Source organism: Anas platyrhynchos, chromosome 8 (assembly GCF_047663525.1).
Source record: "Anas platyrhynchos isolate ZD024472 breed Pekin duck chromosome 8, IASCAAS_PekinDuck_T2T, whole genome shotgun sequence".
Taxonomy (NCBI): Eukaryota; Metazoa; Chordata; class Aves; order Anseriformes; family Anatidae; genus Anas; species Anas platyrhynchos.
The window spans coordinates 20,410,781-20,435,689 of NC_092594.1; the positions used below are offsets into that span (position 1 = coordinate 20,410,781).

At 44.0% G+C, this 24,909-nt stretch overlaps 2 protein-coding genes across 2 annotated transcripts; one reads left to right on the plus strand and one right to left on the minus strand.

Annotated features, from left to right (window-relative positions):
* Positions 1-1,741: 1,741 nt before the first annotated feature.
* On the minus strand, positions 1,742-5,918 carry ARPC5 (actin related protein 2/3 complex subunit 5). The gene is made up of 4 exons (XM_072042189.1): positions 5,704-5,918; positions 5,445-5,516; positions 3,551-3,727; positions 1,742-3,023 (listed from the first exon to the last, which is right to left on the minus strand). Exons 1-4 carry the CDS (start codon positions 5,845-5,847, stop codon positions 2,961-2,963), a joined length of 456 nt encoding a protein of 151 aa, XP_071898290.1. The 5' UTR covers positions 5,848-5,918; the 3' UTR covers positions 1,742-2,960.
* A 6,972-nt stretch (positions 5,919-12,890) lies between these two features.
* On the plus strand, positions 12,891-16,560 carry LOC101800410 (T-cell surface glycoprotein CD1b-3). Its single transcript, XM_005009828.6, has 6 exons — positions 12,891-13,980; positions 14,314-14,571; positions 14,708-14,989; positions 15,099-15,383; positions 15,491-15,587; positions 15,778-16,560. The coding sequence occupies exons 1-6, from the start codon at positions 13,917-13,919 to the stop codon at positions 15,836-15,838; spliced, it is 1,047 nt and encodes a 348-aa protein (XP_005009885.2). The 5' UTR covers positions 12,891-13,916; the 3' UTR covers positions 15,839-16,560.
* The last annotated feature ends 8,349 nt before the right edge of the window (positions 16,561-24,909 follow it).

Consider the following 24,909-nt stretch of genomic DNA (forward strand, 5'->3'; position numbering starts at 1 on the left):
GCAGTAGTGAGATGCTCACAAAGAAGGCTTGGCAGCACAAAGCTTTTCTAGAGGAGCTCTCCAAATACCATTCCCCTTGGAGTGGGACCCATTTGTATGTAGAGTATTTTTCAGTGAAGGTTTCCTTCTTGAAAAAGGGATTTTTTCTTCCGTGTCTTTCAGTTTTCCCCTTTTCCTGTGGGTCCCCAGTGCTGCTGTGCAATGTACAACTTGCTGTTTCCTCCTGACCTATGTGTCTCCATATCCAGGTGTATATGGGCATAAATGGGTTTCTTCAAGCTGAGAAGTCCTCACTGCTGGCCTGGAAGATGCTTTTCTCCCTGCCAGGAACCTGCCCATACATCATGCTGCAGTTCTTCTCCAAACAGCTGTGGCCAAGGCAGCCCAGAGTCATCTGGGTAGAGTTCAGCTTCCAACATCATTGGTTCATGAACCAACAAAGCTGATGGAGTGTCTCCAGTACTGGGGAGTCCAAGCTTGCACTTCAGGCTCCACTTTGTAAGCAGGCAGTGGCAGCGCGTGCCCAAGGATCTGGGCTCTCACCTGGAGGCAGCCACACCAGACAGGAGCAACAGGAGTGCTCCTTAGTAAGCTGCCTTCTCCTGTTTCAGTTAATAGCAGTTAACAGAAGCAGCTTTCATGCAAATCTTGCACTCCTACCTCCACAGCAGTGCTTGTCAAGTCATCCTCTTTTAGCACACCCCTGAAAATATAGGTGGAATAAGCATGCATATTATTAAAAATGCTTCTATATCCTTCTATCGGATACTTTGATAGGGAATCCAGGAAATGTTAAGATCATTCTTCTCGTTGCCTTTGTTTATCTAATACCCCCTAGAGGTAGCTGGCTTGCTTTGGCATTGGTTGTTTCTGAAAATAGTTTATTCTCTCCACCCCAAATTTGGACTAGTTTGCAGAGAAACCAGTCTCCAGAGCTGAATGACAGAGGTACCCACGCTGGCTCTTCTACGAAGGAAGCGGAGGAGGTGGAACAGGAGGAAAACATCTGAAACTGCCTTCTTACCAAGTCCTACGCAAATGTGGTGCATCAGGACACTTTGGTTTGGGTATTCCAAAGGTACTAGCTCTGGTTTTCCAAAGCAATGACTTGAGTAACAAATATGAGTTGCCCTTCAGATGTCAGAGTGCTCACCAATAGTTTTCTCTGTATGCTTCAGGAGTTCAAGGTGAATACACGTACCATCAGCAATGACACACACACAGTCATCCTGCCCACTGGACAAGCCCAGGACTTTATATTTGCTTCAATTATTAAAACTAACAATTAAACATTTAATCTCTTGGAGATGGGGTCAGCAGAAAGACAAACAAAAGCCCAGCCATGGTATCAGGAGTTTCACCCACACAACAACCCTGCTAAGCCATCAGTTTTTCCTCTCTTGAGGAAGCACCTACCATTCACAGTTGTGATGGTCCCACTCCCTTGGTAAGATTTTAGCGTAGGCAGCGACATCTCTGGTAGTCCTGGTTTGGAACATTTTGGGGTGTTTAATATCTTCAAATAACTTAAGATTTTTTTTTAGTGGGATGAAGCTGCGCACATGTATTGATGTTACTTAAAGGGACAAGTAACTGCTATAAAGCAAGCTTAGCCAGAAAAATAAGGAAGGGCTTACTTTTTAACTTTTTTTTTTTTGTCAGTCCTTGAGTAGCCAGCCACCTGCTGAATTAAAAATTAAGTTAGTTGAACGGTTAACTCCAAGGTATTTCAGACTCCAGGTAAATATTCAGTGACAATTTATTTGTCTGGTCTTTATTGTTATTAAAAAAAAAAAAAACAACAACAACAAAAAAGCAGATATCAAAAAATAGCAAAGGTTTCACAAATTCCCCAACAGTTTTACACAACTGAATTTCTGTAAAATGGTGAACATAAAACGTGTTTACATCAGTCCTGGCCCTGACCTTCAGTGGTGATCTGTGGTCTGGGACACCCTGGGCTTTCTTAATTCTTTATAAAATACTCTTTATTTTAGAACTTAATTTGCCCACTAGCTAACGCACTGTGGTACAACAGGAATGTTAACTGTCTGGTACCCTTAAAATTGTATCTAGAAAACAAAATATGGGAGCTTTGCAAGGTTGGTGTAGACACCAGTGTTTGCTTCTCAGATTACCAGAGGCAGCCACCACGTTGTGCTTGAGAGAATCAAATCACATTCAAGTTGCTGAAAGGTGATTTGCTGTGTGAAAGCTCCTTGTCTTCTCCTGTTTAGGATCTTTACTCCCCAAAATAGAGAGTTCACTGGACTGGGCTCCAGTGTAAATGGACCATCAACCCTTTAAATTCTACCATCCAAACTGCAGGACAGGCACCTTTATCCTGTGTGACTTTCCCCCTGGGGGCCTGGTGTCTGATGACAAGACTTCAGAACTGGCCATGAGATGTGAGGTTAAAGAAAATACTCAGCTTTTTGGAATGATGATCGGTCAGAAGGGAGCCATTGTATTCTGTCCTGTTCACTGCTGTAGGTTCAGAGGCTGACCAAAGGAAACGTGGTCCCATTACCTACACGAATAGCTGCTCCACTTCTCAAATATTTATCTTATGTCAAGCCACTGCCTGGCTAGTAAAAAAGAATTAAGACATTGCCCTATGTCCCTCAGCTTTTGTTTGGAAAGTCAGGTCCAAATCTGCCACAATTATACACAAATGCAAATCATCCTAAACACGAAGTTTTATATGTAGCTCCATACATGCCACTGAAATGCTTGAGTACCAAATATTCCTGTTAGAAATAAAATTGCACCTTCATAATTTTCCAGAGTTTAACAAGAAGAGATCACGATATGCATTACTTGTCAGGTATGAAAGAAGCAGTGAGAAGACAAGCTGAGAGACAGACACTGCCCACAGGGCAGCAATGGCATTGAGTTGGTTGGGTTTTGCACCAGCATCTCCCCTGCCACAGATGGCAGACAGCTGCTCCCTGCTGGAGTTAAACCGTTTTCCTGGCAGTCAAAACGCGGACAATGGACCCCACTCCTCCTGCAGCCAGGGCCTGAGAAGAGAAAAGAGGCAGTTCTGGGTCAAGGTGGCTACAGACTGAAACAACTGCTGCCAGGAAAGACCTCCTGACTGTATTTCAAAGGAGCATCTCCCAGAACTTTACATCAAAAGCAAAACACTAGCACCCAGTGTAGCAGGGAAACATAACCACACTTGTTTTAAAAGCTTATTAAATAACTGTCTTTATCTCCCTGCATAACTAAATTGCAAATTTTGCTTCCCTCTAGGAAGGAAATTCTACTTCCATCTGCCTGAATCACTAGGTTGAACTATTTTGTTTGCATCAGTCTAACAAAAATCAAATTTTAAAGGTAGAATCTTTACCCAAGGAATCAGAACAATGAAAACGAATGACACAGCTCTGAGTGTGCAGGACAGCACCCACCTCCCTGTGCAAAATGGGGCATTTCAGTTTCACCAGGCAGAAAGAAGGTTCTTGCCAGGCTCAGGGAGCATGCCCAGGACCCAAGAATTTGCTAACAAGAAGGACCTGGGTGGGAGCATGCCCTAGACACGCACCTTCTCATGCCACTGCAGCAGCACAGCACTGCTGTTGTCAGAAGGGCTCTCAAAGCCTTTGTAGATGTACTTCATCAGCAGATCGACGCCATTCTTATCCAGCGACTGCACTGCCTTCTCAATATCGTTGGCTTTGAAAGAGATGAGAACCTTCAGGACAATGCTTTCTGCGCGATCCTGTCAACAAATAGGAAAAGCAGGGATGTATTTATTTGCACATAAAGTACATCCAAGCACCAGTCACCTCCTGAACAAGTGGAACTAGAATTCTTCTCTTTAGCAATTTTAAAATACGTTTGAATAGAGCAGCTTGTACAAAAGATTGTGATACTGTCGTGTAACAGATACAGCCTCCCAGAGCTGAAGAGCGCAACAGAGTATGAGTTTGTTTTGCTTCACTTTCTTCTGCCCCTCTGCTCATTTGCAATTTTCTACCTATTAAGTGAAGCTAGGACTAAATATTAAATTTTTGTATTGAAATTCAAGGTCTGGCAAGTTCCAAAAAAAAAAAAAAAAAAAAAAAAGAGGATTAAGTACTTGACTGGCCTCCCCTGTTACCAGAGCCTTTTCCACCCCTTTGTACTGTTTAATGAGATGCAATTACCATATTCCATGGAACTGGTATTGGCCAACCTGGAAGTGGTGACTGCTGGAAGCCACACCAAAAAACCTTTCAAAACAGCCAACTTCTGTCCCAGGCATGCAGGATGCAACCCGCCAACATTAACAATATCCTGCATCAGTAACCATTTGCAAATCGGTCTGGGTATCATTTCAGGCCCAGGAATTTGTGTAGCATAGTTACAGCTGCATCTGTCTAATCAGCATAAATCATGTCTTCCTGCCAATCCATTACTAACTGAGGGAGTATGAAAGAAAAATGGTCTCAATTTTGTTAGAGTTTTAGGTAATTCAATTATATGAATGCTTCCAGCAGCTTCCTCCTGCAGAAATTACAGATGTTAGTTTTCTTGTTTATGTTCTACAGCTACTTAGAAATACTTCTCACAGCAAGAACTATGAGCAAAACTTAAATTCCACAAGCACAACTAAAAATGAAGCCAAACATGAAAATTCAGTTGCTCTGGCCTCTCCAATTCCATTGCCTTCACACTGTATTCTTAAATACATGAACACACATCTAAAGAAAACAAGTCCTCCATGTGAAAACAAACCCGGTCACTCTCTTAGACAGCAGGATCTGTAAGAAACACCAGCTGTTTCTCTGTAAAAGCCCTCAGGAAAGGGATGGAGCTCAGTGAAAAACCTCCTGTGCCAGAGAAGCCCAGCACCATGGCTGTAGGGCTCCCCTCACTCTGGGAGGACAGTCCTTCACAGGCACTCCACATCTGGGCAGTTCCTCATCTTATTTGTCTGTTGCTCTCGCCGCTGCAATCCTGAGCCACTTGAGGTTTATTCTGGGGAGATTCAGAAGTACATACAGGCAGCATGCTCCTATATTCTGTCTCAGGGGGCGTGCCTGCAATTTCTGAGGTTTTAATGGCTTAATTTTGATTGGGCGCAATAACCACCAGTTCTTCCTTTTTTGTAGGTGCGCGGTCTGGCTGTGCGAGCAGCGTCATTAGTCAGAGGCTGTGGTTCCTTGGTGGCTCAGTACCGGCTATGGCTACGTGCTGCCAGGTGAACTTGCTGTACTGAGCTTGACTGAAAGACCCAATAAACCCGACCTAGCATCAAGTTAGAGGAACACAGACAGATGACATCTGAGCTTTTTGATTAAAACAGCGGAGGCCAAAGGTGTTTGGACACCGGGCAATACCCTAACGCTAGTTCTCCTGCCATCCCCAACCCTCCCCCCCAGGCAGCTGGGGGCTGGCGCCGCAGAAGCAGGGAGGCACCGGGAAGGCGTAACCTCGCGAGCCGCCCACCTCACCTTCACCGCCTGGTTCTTCGTGTTGATCGGGGGGTTCTTCAGAGCCGCCTGCAGCGCGGCCAGCATGTTCCCTGTGCCGGGCGGATAAGGACGGGCAAACAGCGGGACCACAGCGGCCCTTCCGAACGGCCCGGCCCGGCCCTTCCCCTCCCTCGGCCCGGGCCCGGGCCCGGGCCCGGGCCCTCCCGCCCCCCCGGCCCGGGCCCTTCCTTCCCTTCCCGTCCCGTCCCGTCCCGTCGCGCCCCGCTGCGGAAGGATATTGCCTGAGGCACGAGTCCACCTCCCCCTCGTCGGGCCCCGCCTGCCCGTCTCCCCCTTCCTCCTCGTCCACGAACTTGTTCTCGTCGTACTCATCCACGTCCACCCTCCGGAAGCGGGCCGACGACACCGTGTGCTTGGCCATGGCCGCCCCGCTGCCCGCTCCCCGCCGCCACAGCCCGGCCCGGCCCCGCCCGCCTCACGGCGCAGGCGCCCCCCGGCCGCGCCCCGCGCGTGCGCGCTGAGGGCGGAGGCGGGGCGGGGCGAGGCCGGCTTCCGGCCCCCGGGCGCTTCCGCCCCAGGCCTGGGAGGGGGGGGGCTGTGGAGGTCTGGTGGTGGCGGCCCTGCCTGGGGTGGGGTGGGTGGAACCAGGTGGTCCCTGAGGTCCCTTCCAGCCCAGGCCATTCTGTGGCTCTATGAGCGATCCATTCTTCTTTGTTATGTTACACCCAGTTCTTGGAATTCCACCGCTACTGTCCAGCAGGAGTGAAGTGTTGGAAGTTTCTGCAGCCCCCCCCCCCCAGCTACACTAAAGCTTGCCATACCTTGGAGCCTCCATCCAGATCACTTCCATTTTGATCTCCAGCTTTATTTAAAGTTTCACTTTATTATTCTGTCAGAAAGGTAATACATGCATAAGGGAAGCTTTTTCTTCTCCCTTCACTGGAATCTCTGAGCTAAAAGAAAACAGCTTTGAAAAGAAACACGTTATAAGACATTCTTATTCAGGAGCTCAGCAAACTGTAAAAAGCCCATACACCTCCAGACTGGTAAGAGAAGCCTCTAGCACACATTTGTTTCCTCAGCATGCACTACAGCCAGCACTTCATCGATCCAGTCTGCATTACCTTCCTGTGTGCAACATTCCTGGTGCAAACGAATCCATTCGCTGCCATGGAGTCATGATTCTTTCCAGCAGGAATCGTAACAGAGCAAAAGAAGTCACACACTTAGAACTGTTACACATTCCCATAACTTCTAAATGCTGTAAACCTAACAGAATAGCTATTGTGACTACTGTTCAAGCTTCCTCTACACCCTCAATTATCAGATGAAAGATCAGATGCTGTCATGCTGGACACACAACTCTTTTCCTTAAAGTCTGGCAAATTAGAGACAACAACGTGAAAGCAAGTATTAAGTTCCAGGATCTCCAAGCTCCTGCCAACAAATACAGATTTGCAAATTCAAGTACACACTGTAAGACAACAAAAGAACAGAAGTTCTGCAGGCCATCGGGAGCATATGCCTTTGCACATACTGTTTTCACTACAAATGAATAAGAGTTGGAATGACAAAAACTAATAAACAAACCTCTACTTACTATTTGAACACAAAAAGTTGACTGCTCTTCCTAGAGTCACAATCAGCCACATGAGGAACAAACACGAATCAGATTCCTAATGACATATTTCAGGGTGTGTTTCTGTTACTGACATATAAAATCCCTATGAGAGTTTTCACATCTGAACACCTACTTTTCAAAGCTAGGCTTCAGGACAGGAAGCATCAGTTAGTGGTGCTTCAAGAGATGCTACAGAACTGTCATAAGTAACATAAGGCTCTGCTCAGACCTTACCTTGCTTACAAATGAAAGAAGCCTCCCAAGACAAACTTCTGCCAAGCAAAAATAAGCCTGAGCCTGTGAACCTCAGTGACACTGCTTCCTTAGAGGTCTCAGAAGAGCTGCATGCTACAGCTCCAGCCTTACAGCTGCTTACAGTTCAGCAATGTCATCTCTGGGATATCTAGTAGACCTGAAAGTACCGTCCCATAACAATCAAGTTTTCCTCCAAAAAAAAGTAGTTCTAATTAGCATGGGAAGAGTTAAATACTCTATAGCAGGGAGTTACAGGGCAATAGATTGATACACAGAGTCCTGAAAGTTACTTATCCAGCATCTCTCTCCAATCCAAGCATAAAACACACAGAAGCTGAAAAAGAAAACGAGTCATTACAGAAGTGTTGCTCTTCCCTACCTTCTCCATCCTACCACCTGAAAGAAGAGGTCAGCTCCAGAGCATTATATAAAGCACTTAAATCCTTTCCCAGGATACAAAGTTATTTCTTTACAACTTTTCCTAAAAATCCGCATTATCCAAAGGCCACTGAACATGCAGACGGTAGTGGGGATGACCCTTCTCTTCAAATAGCAGGTGCTGCCAGCACATGCATTCTTTGTCTTTCCTTACAACCCCGTCTGAAGCTTATTCTTTTGATGTGGCTGGTCGATATCTATGTCATCATCTCTGTTCTTCACATCAGGACGTACAGTTTGAGCTACCTGACAGACCACAGATACAAGGATATCCCTCCATGACAGGGACAGAGACTCATTGTATAGAAGTTGCTGAAACAGTGCCATCAGGTGGTTGTGATTAGCAGAGCTGTAAAAAAACAACCACTGCAACAACAAATTGTGGTGAGGAAGATACAGAGCAGCGTTTAATTGAAGTCACCTCTCCAAAGTTAATTTCAGAGAGTCACCTCTCTGGTTCTCTGTTTCAACATATAAAACAACAGGCAAGAAAACAATCAAAATATACTGTAAAAACCTTTTCTTAATGCAAATCACTTCTTTGTGTTGCCCACAGATCAAGTCCCACTGAAAGCTGGTGGAACAGGAAGGCTTCAGGAATTGTTACTTAAGATACGCACATTCCTTTTTCTATAATTTTCTTACAGCAGCCTTTCCATGGCTTGTTTCTCCCCATTCTCTTCTCTCAGCAGACCTAAATTGCAGTGGTGCCAGCCTAGGGTTGTAAAAAAGAGTTCTTTGGACTTCTCCTCCATTGTCCCGTTGAACAATGACTTTGCAAGACAAACAAACCTTGTTAATACAGAGTTTGCAGTTGAATACCTGCATCTTTCTGAAAGGCTACTTAGAAAATGAAAGAATTTACTAAGACAAGTCTGAGCCTCTTAAAAGACTGAGTTTGAGCTAGAAGTCATGGTAACAGGGCACTGCAAACAATACCAAGTATAACAGTTCAGAGTACACAAAGGAAAAAGCAAATTACTGAAATTCTTGTACTGGCACTACACAGCAGATATTACTTCCAGAAGAACAAACTAAGACATGAGACAAAACAAAAGTTATATCCCAGTTTTGCCTGGGATATTCAAATATATTTTATCTATATCCATAATATGTAATCATAATACCTTTTAGATTTGAAACATTAGTCAAAGGCACTAATATGCTCTACAGAAAGCTGCTGCTTTGAAGACCTACCCATGTAAGTGGTAGTAGAAAGATCAAGTTATTCCATACAGGCTGTAGCACAAGTAGCCAAAATATCTTGGTAAAGGCCTTATTTAGCATGTGTCCAAATGTTGTTTTAAAAAAATGCTATGTTTTAAAAGCATTTAAAACATAACCTTTACATAACTTGTGTTCTTGAACCCAAGCACCACCCCCTTGCTAGTTGGGTGCAGAGTGAAATGCAAGCAGACTGGCTCAACTAGCCTGTCACAGTATTTAATACTACAGAATTCTCTTTTCTCTCTGAAGTTTAAGAATTTTTTGTAAAGAAGGTGGCACAGGTTTTCCAAAAATCTCAGCACAACATCTCACACCCTTTCACCTATCAGACACACAGGTATCTCTTCATTATGTTAAATGGGATGCCAATGAAGGCTGTATCCACTGGATAGGATACTTTTTTTTTTTTTTTAATTCTAAATGTCAGCATAAACTGTAGTCATTTCTGGTTTTGGAAAGAGAAAGCATGTTTCAACAGTGCAGAATAGTGTGTCATCCCCCAACATGGTCAAGCATCACTCGGTGGTGGGAAGTAGAGAGTAGTTTCTTTCCTCTCTCTCTGTGCTTCCACGTGACTTTTTTTTTTCCCTTTTCCTTTTCCCTTTAGTTAAGTTATTTAATTAATAATAATTTTCCATTAATTATTTTTCCTTTAATTAAATTATCTTTATTTCAATGAGTGAGTTGTTTTTTTCCTTTTCTTTTTCCCCTCTTCTTCTGAGGAGGGCGAGTAATAGTGTGGTTGTCGTGGAGTTCAACTGCCTAGCAAGGTAAAACCACTATGAAAGGATGAAAGCTAAACAACAAGAAGGAAAAAAATCAGACTGACCTATGATAACCTGTTGCTCATCAAGGGTCATTAACATATTAAAAATCGTACCCACCAAAATGCTAGTGTATACAAATATGGGATTTATTATGTCCCTGTCCCCTCCCCACTGGTCATCTGTAATGCACAAACTCAGTAGAGATAAGTTGGGTGAGCCAAGACAGCCAATCAAAAGTCGCCAGAGAGGTAGTTTCACAAATTTGCTTTGTATAAATAATGGTGAGTCAAGTCAGAGGTGTGCTTGCTTTGTGAAAGATTGCCAAGTACCTGCAGCGTTATGTAATTAAATATTTAATTAAAAGACCTTTGTGTAGATTCTGATTCCGTGTGTATATTGGTGAGGCGCACTGGGCATGAACCTATGGATAACAAATTTGTGTAAAGGTTGTAAAAGGAGGTTGAGGGCTACCAGTATTTCATGGGAGCCCTAGCTAGGGTGTACTTTTGACCTGGAGTGTTCTCCATGTTTAAGCTTAGGCAGAAGTTAGAATCATAGAATCATAGAACCATTAAGTTTGGAAAAGACCTTAAAGATCATCAGGTCCAACCTTGAGAAAGGACCAAGTTTTCCTCTTCTTTTTCTTGCAGGGAGAAGAGGAAAGAAACCAATCTCCACCTGTCAAGCGTGTCTGTGTTATCAGGACACATGCTGATGGTTAGCCTTTGTTTAGCATTTGTTTGTTGGTTTGCTAGTAGTTTTAGGATGCACGTGTCATTTCTATATTGGACAATCCTCTTTTTCCTGCCCACTATCAGTTAAGGGGAGAAGAGAGGTAGAAGACACAATAATTCTCCAATCTTTGCAGAAGAACTAATCAAGGGATTTGTGAGAATTTACATCCATGCTGACCAGGGAATATGTATAGTCCTTCCCCAGTCTGATAACCAAGCAGTGAGATTTTTTATTCCTTTGCTGAACACATCTCTTGATCTAACACAAGGTCAGATTTTCGAGATTTTGGATATAGAAGTCACATCACAGAAGAATTCATTTTCTAAGCAAAACAATGTGAAAATAGAAAGGAGGAAGCAGTTGTGACCTCTGTTATAGTTGATACTGAGCCAAAAGGACACGTGGTTTTCTCCCTGATAGAGCAATGGAGTCAAATCTGAAACGTTTTACGAGCAGATAGGTCAAACCTTTACTATGTTTAGTTAGACAGAAGGAAGTTTAGAAACTTCGTATTCCTGATGCTACCTTAATCACTAATTAGTCAGCTTTATTTTTAAGAACATACAGACTTCTATCTCAAAGTGAGGGGTAGATGATCCAGGCCTGGAGGATGTGTCAGAACATTGGGTGAGGAACTCATGGTATGCATATTTCCTTGGATGTGTACATGTAAATGACTTAGATTAGAAAACACGCCTAAGTTGAAACAACAAGATAGGAAAGAACAAGTTGGCCTGAGCATACACAAGAACTGGGTTCAACCACAGTGAGGAAGACGGCCTCCAGAAGACCCCAAAAGACCACCAGTAGAAACAAATGAGCATGTGTCACAGACATTTACATATTTTAATGAGTTTTGGTAAATGGTATGAATATATTAATTGTTTCTTGGAAATCTAATGAAAATGTATCTTCTGCTTGCATATAACCCCCATAGCTTGAACAATTTGGCATGCACACTATGTACAGCAATCCCCTGTGTGTCTGGCACAATGATTAAAGAATGCCTGCTTTCTAAGACTCCAAATTTAGTCTTAGTCTGACAGGCTTTTATGGTATCACAAGTCCTAAGTCAATACAAAGAAGCAATGAAAACATGACGACAAGTAAAGCGAGGGTTGATAAGGAGAGAACACAGAACTTCTGGTTCAATACACTAGTAAGATACATTTGAGGAAAATTCAGAGGGAATTGAAAAAATCATGAGCATCTGCAAAGCCAGATACCTGAAACTGGCCTATCAGACACCCTGCAACTACTGAACTCAAAGTAACGTCCACAAGCAATGGACCTGGTGCTGCTGTATCAGCTACTCAGCCAGAAGTGACTGACAGACATCTGAGGGGAGTTTAAGGCCCAACAGCCACCTGATAGGACCACATGGATGAATGTCCATCTGTGACCCTTCCTTTGCTGGCTTCCCTAAGGCTACCCTTTCCTATACCAGGAGCCAAACTTTGTCCTCTGATCACAGTGCCAGTGGCCCTGCCAGGAGAGATGGAAATATTCTGTGAGTGTGGCTGGACATCCCCTGAGTGATGCTGAGATGAGCCACAGGGGAAGTGGGATCATGAGTGCAGTTTCTGGGCCAACCAGGCAATCACAGCCTCCCCACTTCTCCACGGGGCAGCTCCAGGGAAGGGAAGGAGTTTGTTGCCCTCATCTCCCTGTGTCTGACTGTGTCTGAGTTGGGTGCATGGGCTCAGCCTGCAGCAGCCCTGTATGGGCCTTCCCTGTGACCCTGCCAGATGCAGACATGGAGTGGGGAACCATGGTCCTGGTTGTTCTTTGGGGGGGTAACGAGCACCCCACTAAAGGCAGAGGAGGCACGCTGGTCTGCGTTGTGTTTGAAGGTTATCAGGGTGTCCTGCCTCAGACTTCCCCTCAGCTGAGATTTCAGTTCTGCCTTCTGCACCAATGTGGGCACCCCCAGGGAAGGGGAAAAGAAACTGTGGGTGGAGGGATGTGCCAGGGGACAGCCAGAGAGGAGCAGTGGCTAGGGGACATGGTGATGAGGGCGGGTGTGCTTTCCCTGTTCTATGCGTACCCAGTGGGTGATTTTAGCACTGGTGCCTGATCTGAGTTGGGGACCCTCTTCCAGTTTGCTCCAGTGCTGCCCTACCCATCCTACTACCATCCTCCCTAGGGCCAGGCCACCCTGCTGAGCCACAGCTGGATGCTGATTACAATGGCATCCAGGAGGGTAAACTGCATTTTAGGACACATTAAGCACAGCATAGCCAGCCAGGCAAAAGAGGTGATTCTCCCACTCTTAGAGTTGGCGTGGCCTCACAGTGAGTATTGTGTGCCGTTCTGGTCTCCACAATATCAAAGGAATATTAAGATCCTAGAAAGCATCCAGAGGAGGGAAAGAAAGATGGTAAAAGGGATGAAAGGTAGGTCTTATGGGGAGAGGCTGGGGACACTTTGTCTAGTCTGGAGAAGGAAAGGCTAAAGAGGTGTTCTACAATTTTGTGAAGAGGGGAATCTGAGAGGTAGGTGTTCCATGCAGGAATGGCACAAAGCCCTGCTAGTAGAGGGTTCAGACTAGATCTAAGCAAAAATTCTACGTGACAACGGGGAGATGGAATGAGGGCTGTGGCTCCTGCAACTCCCATTTCTATGGCCTGGAGGCACTTGGAGAGGGGAGGCAGTGGGTGACACCGAAGAAGGTGGGAAGAGAAGGGGAGCACCAGGTTGCAGCCCAATCACAAGCTGACAGAGCTCAGCCAATGCCAGGTGGCAGGGGGAATGGTGTCAGGACAGCAAGTGGGGACCATTGTCCCCTCCACACCCCTCATGGGGTACCTCTGCACCGGGTCTCAGTCTCCAGGATCCAGGGACAGTGACAAACAGGCATGGGGCCAGTGCCCATCTTGAGAGAATGGAGAGCCAAGGCACGATGCTGGGCTGTTGAAATGGAGTTTGTGTCCCCCATGGGAAAGATGGTCATGTCGTGGCAAACCTGCACAGTTCGTTTTCAGGGGTGGCAGCGCAGGTGGGATAGAGATTTCTGTGCCATGCAGGGTCGATAGCTCCAGAGGCAAATGGCAGCTAGAGATGTTCCCATCACTGACAGTGAACATGGCCCACAGCAAGGCTGGACCCCAACCCTCACCAGCAGTGGTATAGAGGAGCTAGCCACCTGCACCTTCTAGGTATTGGGGTGTCACCATGTCCATAGGGAACCCTATGTACAGCAAGTGGGACAGCCTTACATCCACATTCCCCCCAGGGCCAGGGTGCCAGAGCCCAGCCCCGCCTTGGAAGGAACCTTGGGGCCCTCCCCGAAACCTCAGTGCTTGTCCTATTGGGTGCTAGGCACATAATGGCACAGCGGGAGCTTCCTGGGTAGAGCTGCCTTGGCGAGAAGTTTGCGACCCTGGCTGCTTCACTCCTTTCCTCCTCCTGCAGTAACTGCAAACTTAGGGTCTCACCACTTTCACCATGCAGCACCCTCTCTTCCTCCTCCTCCTCCTCCTCCTGCATGGCACATGGGCAGATCCAGAAGGTAAGTGGGAGTCCTTCCTCACCCCTTTTATCCTTCTGTGGACCTCATAGGTAAGCTTCTCCTTTTTCCCTGCCCATTCCATGTGTTTGCCACTGCAGCCCTGCTTGTCCTCTGGTTACACACCTCCTCCCTGACTGGAATGCATCCACCTCTAAGGGTTGTAGAGGGTGGGAGATGGGGCTGCCAAGGCCACAGTGTGCTGGGGGGGGGGGGGGGAGGCAGGGGAGCACAGGTTTCTATGACCTTGAGGATCCATCCCTCTATCCCTTTGCTTTCCCGAGGCCTCTCCCTGTGTCCCCCTCTCCCCTTGCTGACTCATAGGGTCTCCCATAGGGTCCTTCACTGTCCGGCTGCTCCAGATTTCCACTTTCCAAAACACCTCCTTTGTGGACACAGAGGGATTTGGCCTGCTGGAAGACATAGAGCTTGGGGCTCTGGACAAGCGCACCTGGAATATCCACTTCTATCAGCCCTGGGTGCGCCCAGCCCTGCCCCGCAGTGACTGGGACACCATTGAGAACATGATAAAAATCTACCTGCAGAAGTTCAGCCACCTGATCAATGATGGTGCTAGTGCGAGGGATGTGCCCTGTGAGTATCTGGTGTTCTCAGCATCTCCACTCTGAACTGGAGTCCAGGAGGTGGGAAAAGACCCAGTGCTGTGCGTGAGACACTGTCCACACCCCCATCCCCTCACACCGTATCTCTCTCCTCTCTTCCTTTCCAGACCCTTTTGTGGTCCAGTGCATGGCAGGCTGTGAGCTATACTCCAACAGGACCTCCCGTGCCTTTGCCTATGTGGGCTACAATGGCCAGGACTTCCTCAGCTATGATGTGGACCATGGCAAGTGGATCCTCTATGAAGACACCGATCTGTCACGGTATGTCCAGGCCACTCTCCAGAATTACACCGCCTTCAGTGAGCTGGTACAAGTCCTCTTCAACGATACCTGTGTCGATGACATGGAGTTGTTACTGCGGTATGGGAAGGCAGCTCTGGCAAGACAAGGTGAGACCGCCCTGACTCAGACACAGCCCACCCCAAAGCCCCCCATCACAGGGACCAAGTGATATCCCTGCTGGGGTTCTCCCTAACCCTTGCTTTTACCCTTACCCAGAGCCACCCGCGGCCACCGTCTTCGCTCGTGCACCTAGTCCAGCCCAGCTCCTGTTGGTTTGCCATGTCACTGGCTTCTACCCGCGGCCCATCAGTGTGGCCTGGCTGCGGGATGGCCAGGAGGTGCTGCCAGGCCCAGCGCTCACCACTGGTGCCATCTTGCCCAACTCTGACCTCACCTACCAGCTCCGCATCGTGCTGGCCGTGAGCCCTGGCGATGGGCATAGCTACACCTGCCGTATACGCCACCGCAGCTTGGGTACTCGCAGTCTCCTTATCCCCTGGGGTAGGTTCTAGGGATGGGGATGATGCACCATCCTACACCACCAGACAGGCACGGGTAATGTATGGAAGATATAAAGCACATGGTCACCTGCTCTGTGTGTTTCTCAGGAAACTCGAAGGCTGTGCTGATCTCGGGGCTTGTGGCTGCTCTTTCGGCAGGTGTGACTGTGGCTGCCATCGTGGTGCTTTGGGTCTGGAGACGTAGGTGAGGCTTTTTCTGCCCTGCTGTGTGGCACTGGGAGAGGAGGGGAAGAAATGGCCTGGGGGGTCACTGCATTTAGCAACATAGCTCCTGCTCCAGCCTCATTGGCTGCTGGCTATGTGTCCAGGAGGCCTCTGAAATGTAGCACCAAAGAACTTGATCTCTCAAGAGGTTTGTCCCCCTCTCATTTCAGAAAATACCAGAAGATGGAGCAATCAGAGCCCACGAGCTCCATCGTGAGTAATGAAGCTTAGCCCAGGAGACAGCAAACAATTGCCTTTTGATTCCACCACCCTCATGAAGATAAAATCTCTACCTTGTTCTGCTGCAGCAAACCTCTGGGCACTGCCAGAAGTGAGATTGACTTGACTTGGAGCTCCAGTGGGAAAACCTGGGCAGGTCCTGACCTGTTTCAGTTTACTAAATAGACAGGCATACAGGTCTAAGATCTTATATATAAGGTCTTATATATAAAGATATATATATAAAGATCCCTTACCTCATGGATCTGCCTGTGCACCTGCTGAAGCTTTTTAAGGTACACCAATCCCCAGTGGCAATTACTACTAGTTCTGGTATAACAATATGTTTAGGCAGTAAGTTGTGTCCTTCTGTTGTCACTTTCTATTACCTTTTTTTTTTTTTTTTTTTCTCCCCAAAACTGCCTTTATTAACAATATTCCAGAAATATTTATGCTGAACCTGAATTATGGCATGCAGACTAACACCACTTGGCCACAAACCATGTTTGAAAGCATTGAGTAACACTGAAACTGATGTAATTTGTGGGAGTAGCAGATGTGTATAAAATGAAATTAAACATTGATATTTTCATCAAGAACACTTCTTTCCTCTGGGTTTTGGTGGGCTCATGGAAGTTTTGGCCAGCTGCAAATGGAAACAGGAGTGTGGCACCACTGAATGATCAGTGCTAATTGCAGGAAATACCAGAGAAATAATAATAACAATTAGAAATTATTTGTGCATATACCAAGAAGTTCTTAAGTATTTCTGGAAAAAGTAAGTATTCTTCAGTATCTTAAATCTTAAGTATTTCATGGAAAAAAGCAACTGTGCATACAGGGGAAAAGTGTCCCCAAGCCTCCTGAACGAGGGGAAAAAGGAAGTCAACCTCTCATCAGACAGTGGAGTTTAGACATATGTAGGAAGAAATGTAGTTTATGCTCCCAGCCACCCACTTGAACATGAAGCTTCAAAAGGTTTTGTTTCACAAGGAAGCTTCCTCAGAAAGTTTCACAGCAAAGGTTTCTAGCACCCATGTGTGAGTCAATCAGTTGAGTCACAAGAAAATACCACTGGCTCGTGGCCACATCCACCACAGCTATGCTAATGCCTATGAACCATAATGCTGTGGGCAGGACTGAATTGCCATGACAGCCAAAGTCATCTGCTGGTGTTGCAGGGTTGAGGGGCCTTGATGCAGAAGATTATATTGAGACTCACCTGATAGCTTGCTGGGCTAGGACAGATGGATGAAACTTTCAGCTTTGGCAAGGGCTCGTCTCAGGGCTGGGAGGCTGCAGTCTCAGCACCAACAGGACATATGGGCAATTTGTTCCCTGAGCACAGAGCAAGCCTGGAGTGAAACATTCCACAGTGCTTGGAAGATGCTGCAGGCTGAAGTCTGAACCTGAAGAACAGGGAGCCAAACTTTCTCCTCTGATCATAGTGCCAGTGGCCCTGCCAGGAGAGATGGAAATATTCTGTGAGTGTGGCTGGACATCCCCTGAGTGATGCTGAGATGAGCCACAGGGGAAGTGGGATCATGAGTGCAGTTTCTGGGCCAGCCAGGCAATCACAGCCTCCCCACTTCACAATGCGGCAGCTCCAGGGAAGGGAAGGGGTGTGTTGCCCTCATCTCCCTGTGTCTGACTGTGTCTGAGTTGGGTGCATGGGCTCAGCCTGCAGCAGCCCTGTATGGGCCTTCCCTGTGACCCTGCCAGATGCAGACATGGAGCGGGCAACGGTGGTCCTGGTTGTGCTTTGGGGGGGTAACGGGCACCCCACTAAAGGCAGAGGAGGCACGCTGGTCTGCATTGTGTTTGAAGGTTATCAGGGTGTCCTGCCTCAAACTTCCCCTCAGCTGAGATTTCAGTTCTGCCTTCTGCACCAATGTGGGCACCCCCAGGGAAGGGGAAAAGAAACTGTGGGTGGAGGGATGTGCCAGGGGACAGCCAGAGAGGAACAAGTGGCTAGGGGACATGGTGATGAGGGCGGGTGTGCTTTCCCTGTTCTATGCGTACCCAGTGGGTGATTTTAGCACTGGTGCCTGATCTGAGTGGGGACCCTCTTCCAGTTTGCCCCAGTGCTGCCCTACCCATCCTACTACCAACCTCCCTAGGGCCAGGCCACCCTGCTGAGCCACAGCTGGATGCTGATTACAATGGCATCCAGGAGGGTAAACTGCATTTTAGGACACATTAAGCACAGCATAGCCAGCCAGGCAAAAGAGGTGATTCTCTTTTGAAAAGAAAAGGGGAGCGCCTTTTTAATTTCATGATTTTAAAACTACATAGCTTGAAATGTTTTAACTATAGTCCTTCATCGGTGTATGTACATTTGTAACATTTCAATACATAGAACTATGAGAGCTTGTAAATGTTTGAAGGATTGTACTTTACGTTTTTCTAGATTAAGAATCAGATTCTTAGCTGCTGGAAATAAACTTAATTGGATCAAGCTGGTATCAGTTTTTTTTGAAACAAAGTTTATTTCTCTTTTCATCCATTTCAGTCCAGACTGACCCAAAATTCCTCTTTCAGAATTCTGCCAATAGATGTCAGTGTCAGGCTAATTTTATTGAACCTGAGTTAAAAATTGTTCTAGTTAATTCTTGCTACATAGCAGGTAAGTTGACTTTCACTTAGTACAGAGCTCACATTTGTCACTGTTTACACACATCTGTGACTTAGTTTAAATCCCTTACTTGCTCTTCCCTTTCGGGGTCAAAGCAAAGATAGCTGGATCCCACTAACAGATTGTAGTGATGACAACTTTGTACCTTCCTCACTTCTCCCCTTTATCATTTACCAGCAAGAAATTGTATTTCACTGCCTTAGGGAGGCAGTTGTATAAAATAGAAATAATGTCACAAGAAGTAAGGGGTAGAACAAGGAACTTCTGAAACAAGGCTTGAGAAGGGGATCAAGAGTAACACGAAAATTGGTAACAGCAGAAAAGTGATCTTGGAGTGGAAACACCAACAGCAAAAATGTGGTTGGAAACTGACAAATGTCATCCTACTAGCTTTGCTCTTTCTACTGGACACGGTAAGCAGGCAGCAGCCAGCTGTTGGTGTGACAGTATGTAGGGCAGCACACACTGGGACCCAACCTGTGTGCAGGTGTGACTGCTGGGAGACTGTCACCAGTGTGTGGGGAGTGGCAGGGGTACATATGGAGCTGGGGCATTGAATTCTCCCACAGAGGATGTGCAAGGAGAACACACCATTCCAGTGTGTGATGGTTAACAGGCAAGTATTTAACACACTCTCTGTGTACTTGCATATGATTAGAGGTTTTAGCAGTAGCTGTAGTGCTCAGAAATTGGCAGGAGCTTATGAACATTTTGCAAGTGTTTAATACTGTAGTTTACCTCTTGCTTATATTGATCTGGAAAGTATAATTCACTGATTGCATGTCATTAAGAAATCAGTAGACCAATCTGACCCTAACTTACTTTAAAATAAATGAACCGAGCAGATTTCTTCTGCTACAGTCCCCACCCCAAGGTCTCTGTTTCTGTTGTTGATTCATTCCACCTTGCAACTGATGCAACATTTGGCACAACAGAAGAGATTAAATCTTAGATAGGTACACAGTGATAGAGTTGTGAGAAAAAGTCCTTCTGAAACTGGACAAGACACCAGTATTTCTCCTGTGTTGGATTTACTTTGAGGCCTGATCAGCTTTGCATTTACTGTTAATGATTGGTCTATTTTCTAGGTACCAAGAAAAACCGTGTGCTGTGTTGTATTTTAGGAGTAGAAGCCTCTCTATAGTAGGAAAGTTCTCCTGTTATTTTCCTGCCCTTCAGTATAAAAGGCATAATAGAATGTTATCAGCTAAAATTTCTGGATTTCTCCAGTGGTTTTGTGACAATCTTGTGCTCTTCCAAGCTTTATAGTAAAAGGTTAAAGTTACGGAATGTAGCATATTCTTCGTGAGGCCAAAGTGTTCTTCCAGCCTTTTATCTTTCTATTCCCTAAACTCACAAAGTATAGCCTTCCCAGTTAATGATGCTGGTATAGAAAGCTTTCTAGGACCTGGAGATGGCCACACTCTTAACATCCCTTAACAAAAAACACCTTGTTATTTTATTTTACTCTTCCAGAACATACATTTAAACGAATTAAGTAAGATTTACAAGGAGATTATTTTATTCAACTCCTTCTCACTGTAAATCCTTGTTTTGATTCCTGTGTGTTTCCTCACTTTTATGTTATGGTTCTGGGACACCCAGAACAGCATCATGGTGGAATAGTTCTTACTAATATCAGAATCCCAAATGGAAGTATAACTGATGAAAAGGTGATTTTGATCACTATTTCAGAACAGGAAGGTTCTGGAAAGCTAGTAACGTATTCAAAGATAAAGCAAAGATGAAGAACAACTCCATGAGGTCTAATTTTATAACTGAATCTAACAGGAGAAGTATAGAAACTGATGCTAACCGATTTTTTTTTTTATGACTTAATTTTTAAAAGCTAATGAATATTCAGAAATATAACAATCAACACCATATAGCAAACTATTGTTACAAGGATTTCCCAGTCATAGATGAGAAACAAAAATAATAATAATAGGGGCAAAGAGAAAAATCCTTGCCTGTATGGTCTCATGACATGATTAAAAATATTAAGGGTGAATATGTGAAAGCAATTTGTCTTTTAAATGAAATCTGTTAAAAAAACCCAGAAACCTCTCATTTTATTTAATTTATTAGATGAGGTACCTTGTGTTTTAATTTGCATTATTCCAAGCCTGCTGAGATGACAGAGATAATACAGGGCCCTTTTGACTCGTACCATGATTTCTTTAGGTTTCTAATTAACATTTAGGGGATTAACCAGAATAAGTTGATGTGAAGAGAAGTTGATGTGAAGAGAAGTTGATGTGAAGAACACTTTTTTTTTTTTTTTTTAAATGGTCTTTTAAAGTAGCTTTACAAGTCAAAAATAAGACAGGAAATACAATTTAGTATTTGAACTGACCAACTCCCTTCAGTGTAATTTTCTATAAATTGCTTTAAATGTTCACAAAGATTTATTATGTCAACTTGAATATATTTTTTTATTTTCTCTTTCCCCATGAATGTTAATCAATAAGCACTGCGTAGCCAAGCAAGCAGCATATTACACACACAAATAAAAAACCTATAAACCAGTGTCTTATGATCTGATCATGAAGAAATGCCAGGATACAAAAGGGTGTATTTTAATTATACTGTAGATTTTTTGTATAGTGTCACTTTTCCTGATGTAGAAGTGTTTTGTTTTGTTTTGTTTTGTTTTTTGCTTTAAATGTGGATTACAGTTGGTCATCAGCTCACCAGTGTAAGGCTGCAAGTTTTGCTGATGTCGTCATGCCTTTAGAGGAATAGCTTAATATAAGAAGGTAGAACATCATATAGACTTGTTTGTCACATTCCTTGTGGCAGCAAGACAGTGTTGATGAGAGTACTGGTGGAATGAAAGAGGAATACTGCTCTTTAGCTCAGTGTAGACAGGTTACAACTGCTATGTTGAATTGTGATATTTGCCAGCAACTAACAAGTTAAATATATCTTGTGGAAAATTCCTTATCCAGTACAGGTTAGGAACAGGACTTTGTAAATAATTTATTTACTGTATATTTCCAGGCCTGTTTGCAACAGGAAAATTGATACAGCTAAAGTAGTTATTAACTAATCAATTAACTTCAGTGTCTGAGTTTTACTGTGCATATGAGTTCCATTACTTGTTTTACGTGACAATCTTTATTTGTAAAAAAGGAAGAAGAAAAATTGCTTAGACTACAAGTGAATCTTTTCCTCTATTGCAGTTGTAACAAGGTTAAAATTAGCTATAAAGCGTGAAATGAATACTAGAATTTTTTTCACGTTCTGCAGTCTACAGTTATGCATATGCAGTTTAGCTGTAACACCAAATGCACTTACCCAGTGGGTTCAAGATTTTTCTCTTAGACAAAGAAAACAGCATTGGAATATCTACCTTACAAAGTGTTCAGCTAATAAAATGTATGCTTTGCAGTATATATTTTCTGTCCTTATGATTATGTCTTCCCATTGACAATGGATGCAGACTATCTGGGAGAGTGGTTCTAACAGCAATGCCACTCTGGGATGCTTTGGTATTCTTCTCACTATCTTTTTGCTAGCTGAGACACACTGTTTCTTTCATAAACTTCTGTCCTTTCAGCCACTGCTATTAATGTGAGGTGGTGGCAGCCAGTGCATCTTAAGCGCATTTACCTCTTTTATTTCTCCTTCCTGTAATTGGTTTGTGTATTGTAGGCAACACTTCAAGAAATTTTGTGGTGAACTGTGATAGAGGGAGCTAATAAGGGTAGAGGAATCTTTCATCTTTACCTGCCTGACTGCTGAATTTAGATATTAATGTAGATTGTCAATACTACATGGTTATTAAGTAGGCTTGGTGTGAACAGGCAGCCAGTATATGCAAATATGATAAGACCATCATAATGTATGTATTTGCTGTGGTTTTAAAAATGAAACCAAAGACGGTATGAGCTATGGAAAAGTATTTCAATCTACTTCAAGGTGAGTCATGTTCATTGACCTTGAAGATAAATACAAAACTTTGCTGCTCAAGTCTTTAAAGGCTTCCATGAGCACTGAAACATCTTGTTATTGCCTGCTAAGAGCTCTTCTGTAAAAAACATTCCCACAGGCTTTCAGAATAAATTGGATAGTATCTCACACTGTATAAAAGAAACTGCTGAATGTCATATAGCTCTCTAACATGAAAGGCCACCATACCTGTCAGCTGGTCTAAATTATCAAAGGTCCATTAAGTTTGATTAAGTTATAAGAAGAAATGTCAAAGAAGCAATGAGGCATGCACAAACAGTAAGTTGTAGAGGTAACTTTTCAGTATTGAAAGCAATTTTTTTTCCTAGAGCAATGGGAGACTGGGCTTGATGTCCAAACAGGGCAATGGTAAAGCACTCATACTGCATGTCTAGGTAGTTTTACTGAACCACTTATTGTGCCTTTGTTGACAAGAACTGCACAACCCAATGAATTCAGGAGATTTCAAATACTAAAGTTACAGCTGGCTCTATGAACCAGTCAGCATGTGTCGTGGGCTGTATGTTTCTCACACTAAGCAAAATGACCTTGAGCTGTATATCTGAAACAAAGCAGGCTAGCCTGGCTTTTAGTATTCATGAAAAAGAGTAAATATGTGCTTAAAAGAGAGTGTTTCCATGGTTGAATGAGACAATGTGTTTAGAAGAGTTCAGTTTTGGCAGAATATGTATCTCGTCATTGAAGTGAAGGAAAACATTTAGAAATACATTTATTGCTCACTCTCTGTTATGGCCACTGAACAATTACAAGTAACTTCTACTTATGACAGATTAATTTTCATTCAGCATAATCTATTTGTCCACAGTCTTTCACATCTAAGTCTTCCTGAGAAGAGTTTGGTTACTGATTTCATTAAGCATTCTCTTTGGGCATTGAAGCACACACCCTGTCTGAAAATAACATGCCCTGTAATATGAGGAATAGATTTGCATCTGTTATTGAAAATTCACATGCCTTACGACAATAATAGAATAAATGGTTAAAAGTAAATGCAGAAGGTCCGTCATCAAGATTATTTGATGTGTTAACAGCCAGGAGAATTGAATGTTAGAAGTAACTCTTCATTCTGCTTATGGACAATATTTTATTTTGTTTGATAAATTGCACATAACAGAACCCAAGTTATACAGAAATGTGGTTTGTGGCAGTGCATCCACACTGCATGACAAAGAAATATGTACTTAGCTAGAACTAATAGGGAGGGTATGGGCTGTAATTCCTCTAACATAGTATAATCCTGTCAGGGTAGCCTTAGGATCTCTCTCCCACGTGGGTTAACAAAGAGGTGTTATTGATGTACTACAAATGTACTACATTTTTTGACTGAGTTTTAAGATTTTTGCATTGCAAAATGATGGAGTAGTTGGGCAAATAACCTGCAAAGTAAGTTTAGGCTTCTCCTTCCAAGACAAAGAAGATAAAAACATTTGGGACAGTGGTGATCATGAGTGCTGCATTCTGCTGGGACAGACATTGACTTCTTTCAGGAGGAACTGTTAAGTTTATTTTTCAAAAATAAAAGCAGGGTAAAGAACTTTAGCAGAATACGTGATCTTTTTATTTCTTTGATCCTTTTTCGTTGAGATAGGAATATGGTAAAAAGATACATTTTTGTTCTGTGAATAAAATTTTTTGCATTATCCCTCAAAAAATGATGAAGCAATTATGGAAGTTTTTTTACAGCCAAAAACTTATTCAGTCTTTATTTTCTTTCACTGGGATAATGAAAGGATGGAATTAGTAATTAGGTATCTGCTATGAAGGTTTTCTTGTGAATGTGCACTTACCCTTCTCAATAGGTATGTGTAACAGTGGTAAAAAGTTTCTTGGTACTATTCTGTTGAATTGTATCTGCTCCCCTTTGATGGGCTCTGGGTAGCACAGAGTATCAGCTTTAATAGTGCTTAACTGAGGAGGGTAGAAACTTATCTGGGAATGAATTAAAGATAAGTAACACTGATCACCAGAGGAATGAACATGCTTATTCATTGGATCAGGATTGTATTCTTGTTCTCTCTGCAAAGATCCTCATGCTGTAGCAGAGAAGCTGTGAGTTTGCAGTCAGAGTCCAATGTGCTGTAAATTTTTTTATAATCCTTGAAAAGTCAGAAAACGAAATTATTAAATGTTATTTTCTAAAGGGCCATCCTGAAGCCTGTCATCTACTGCTCATCAGATACATTCTAGCTTGCTGTTAAGAAGAGAAAAACTGCAGATGTGGTTTCTCCTCACCAGTTTTGGCTTAATGGGGGATCTGTGTTGTGATATAACCCCAGCAGACAGCTAAGCCACACAGCTGCTCACTCACTTGCCGTCCCCAGTTGGGATGGGGCAAAGAATCAGAAGGGGAAAAGTGAGAAAACTTGTTTTGAGACAAATGTGGTTTGGTAGTGTATGGGGTTTACGTAGCAAGGATTTTGTTGGGGGAGGAAGGGGGGGGTTGCAGGTGTGGCCTCTGTGAGAAGAATCTAGA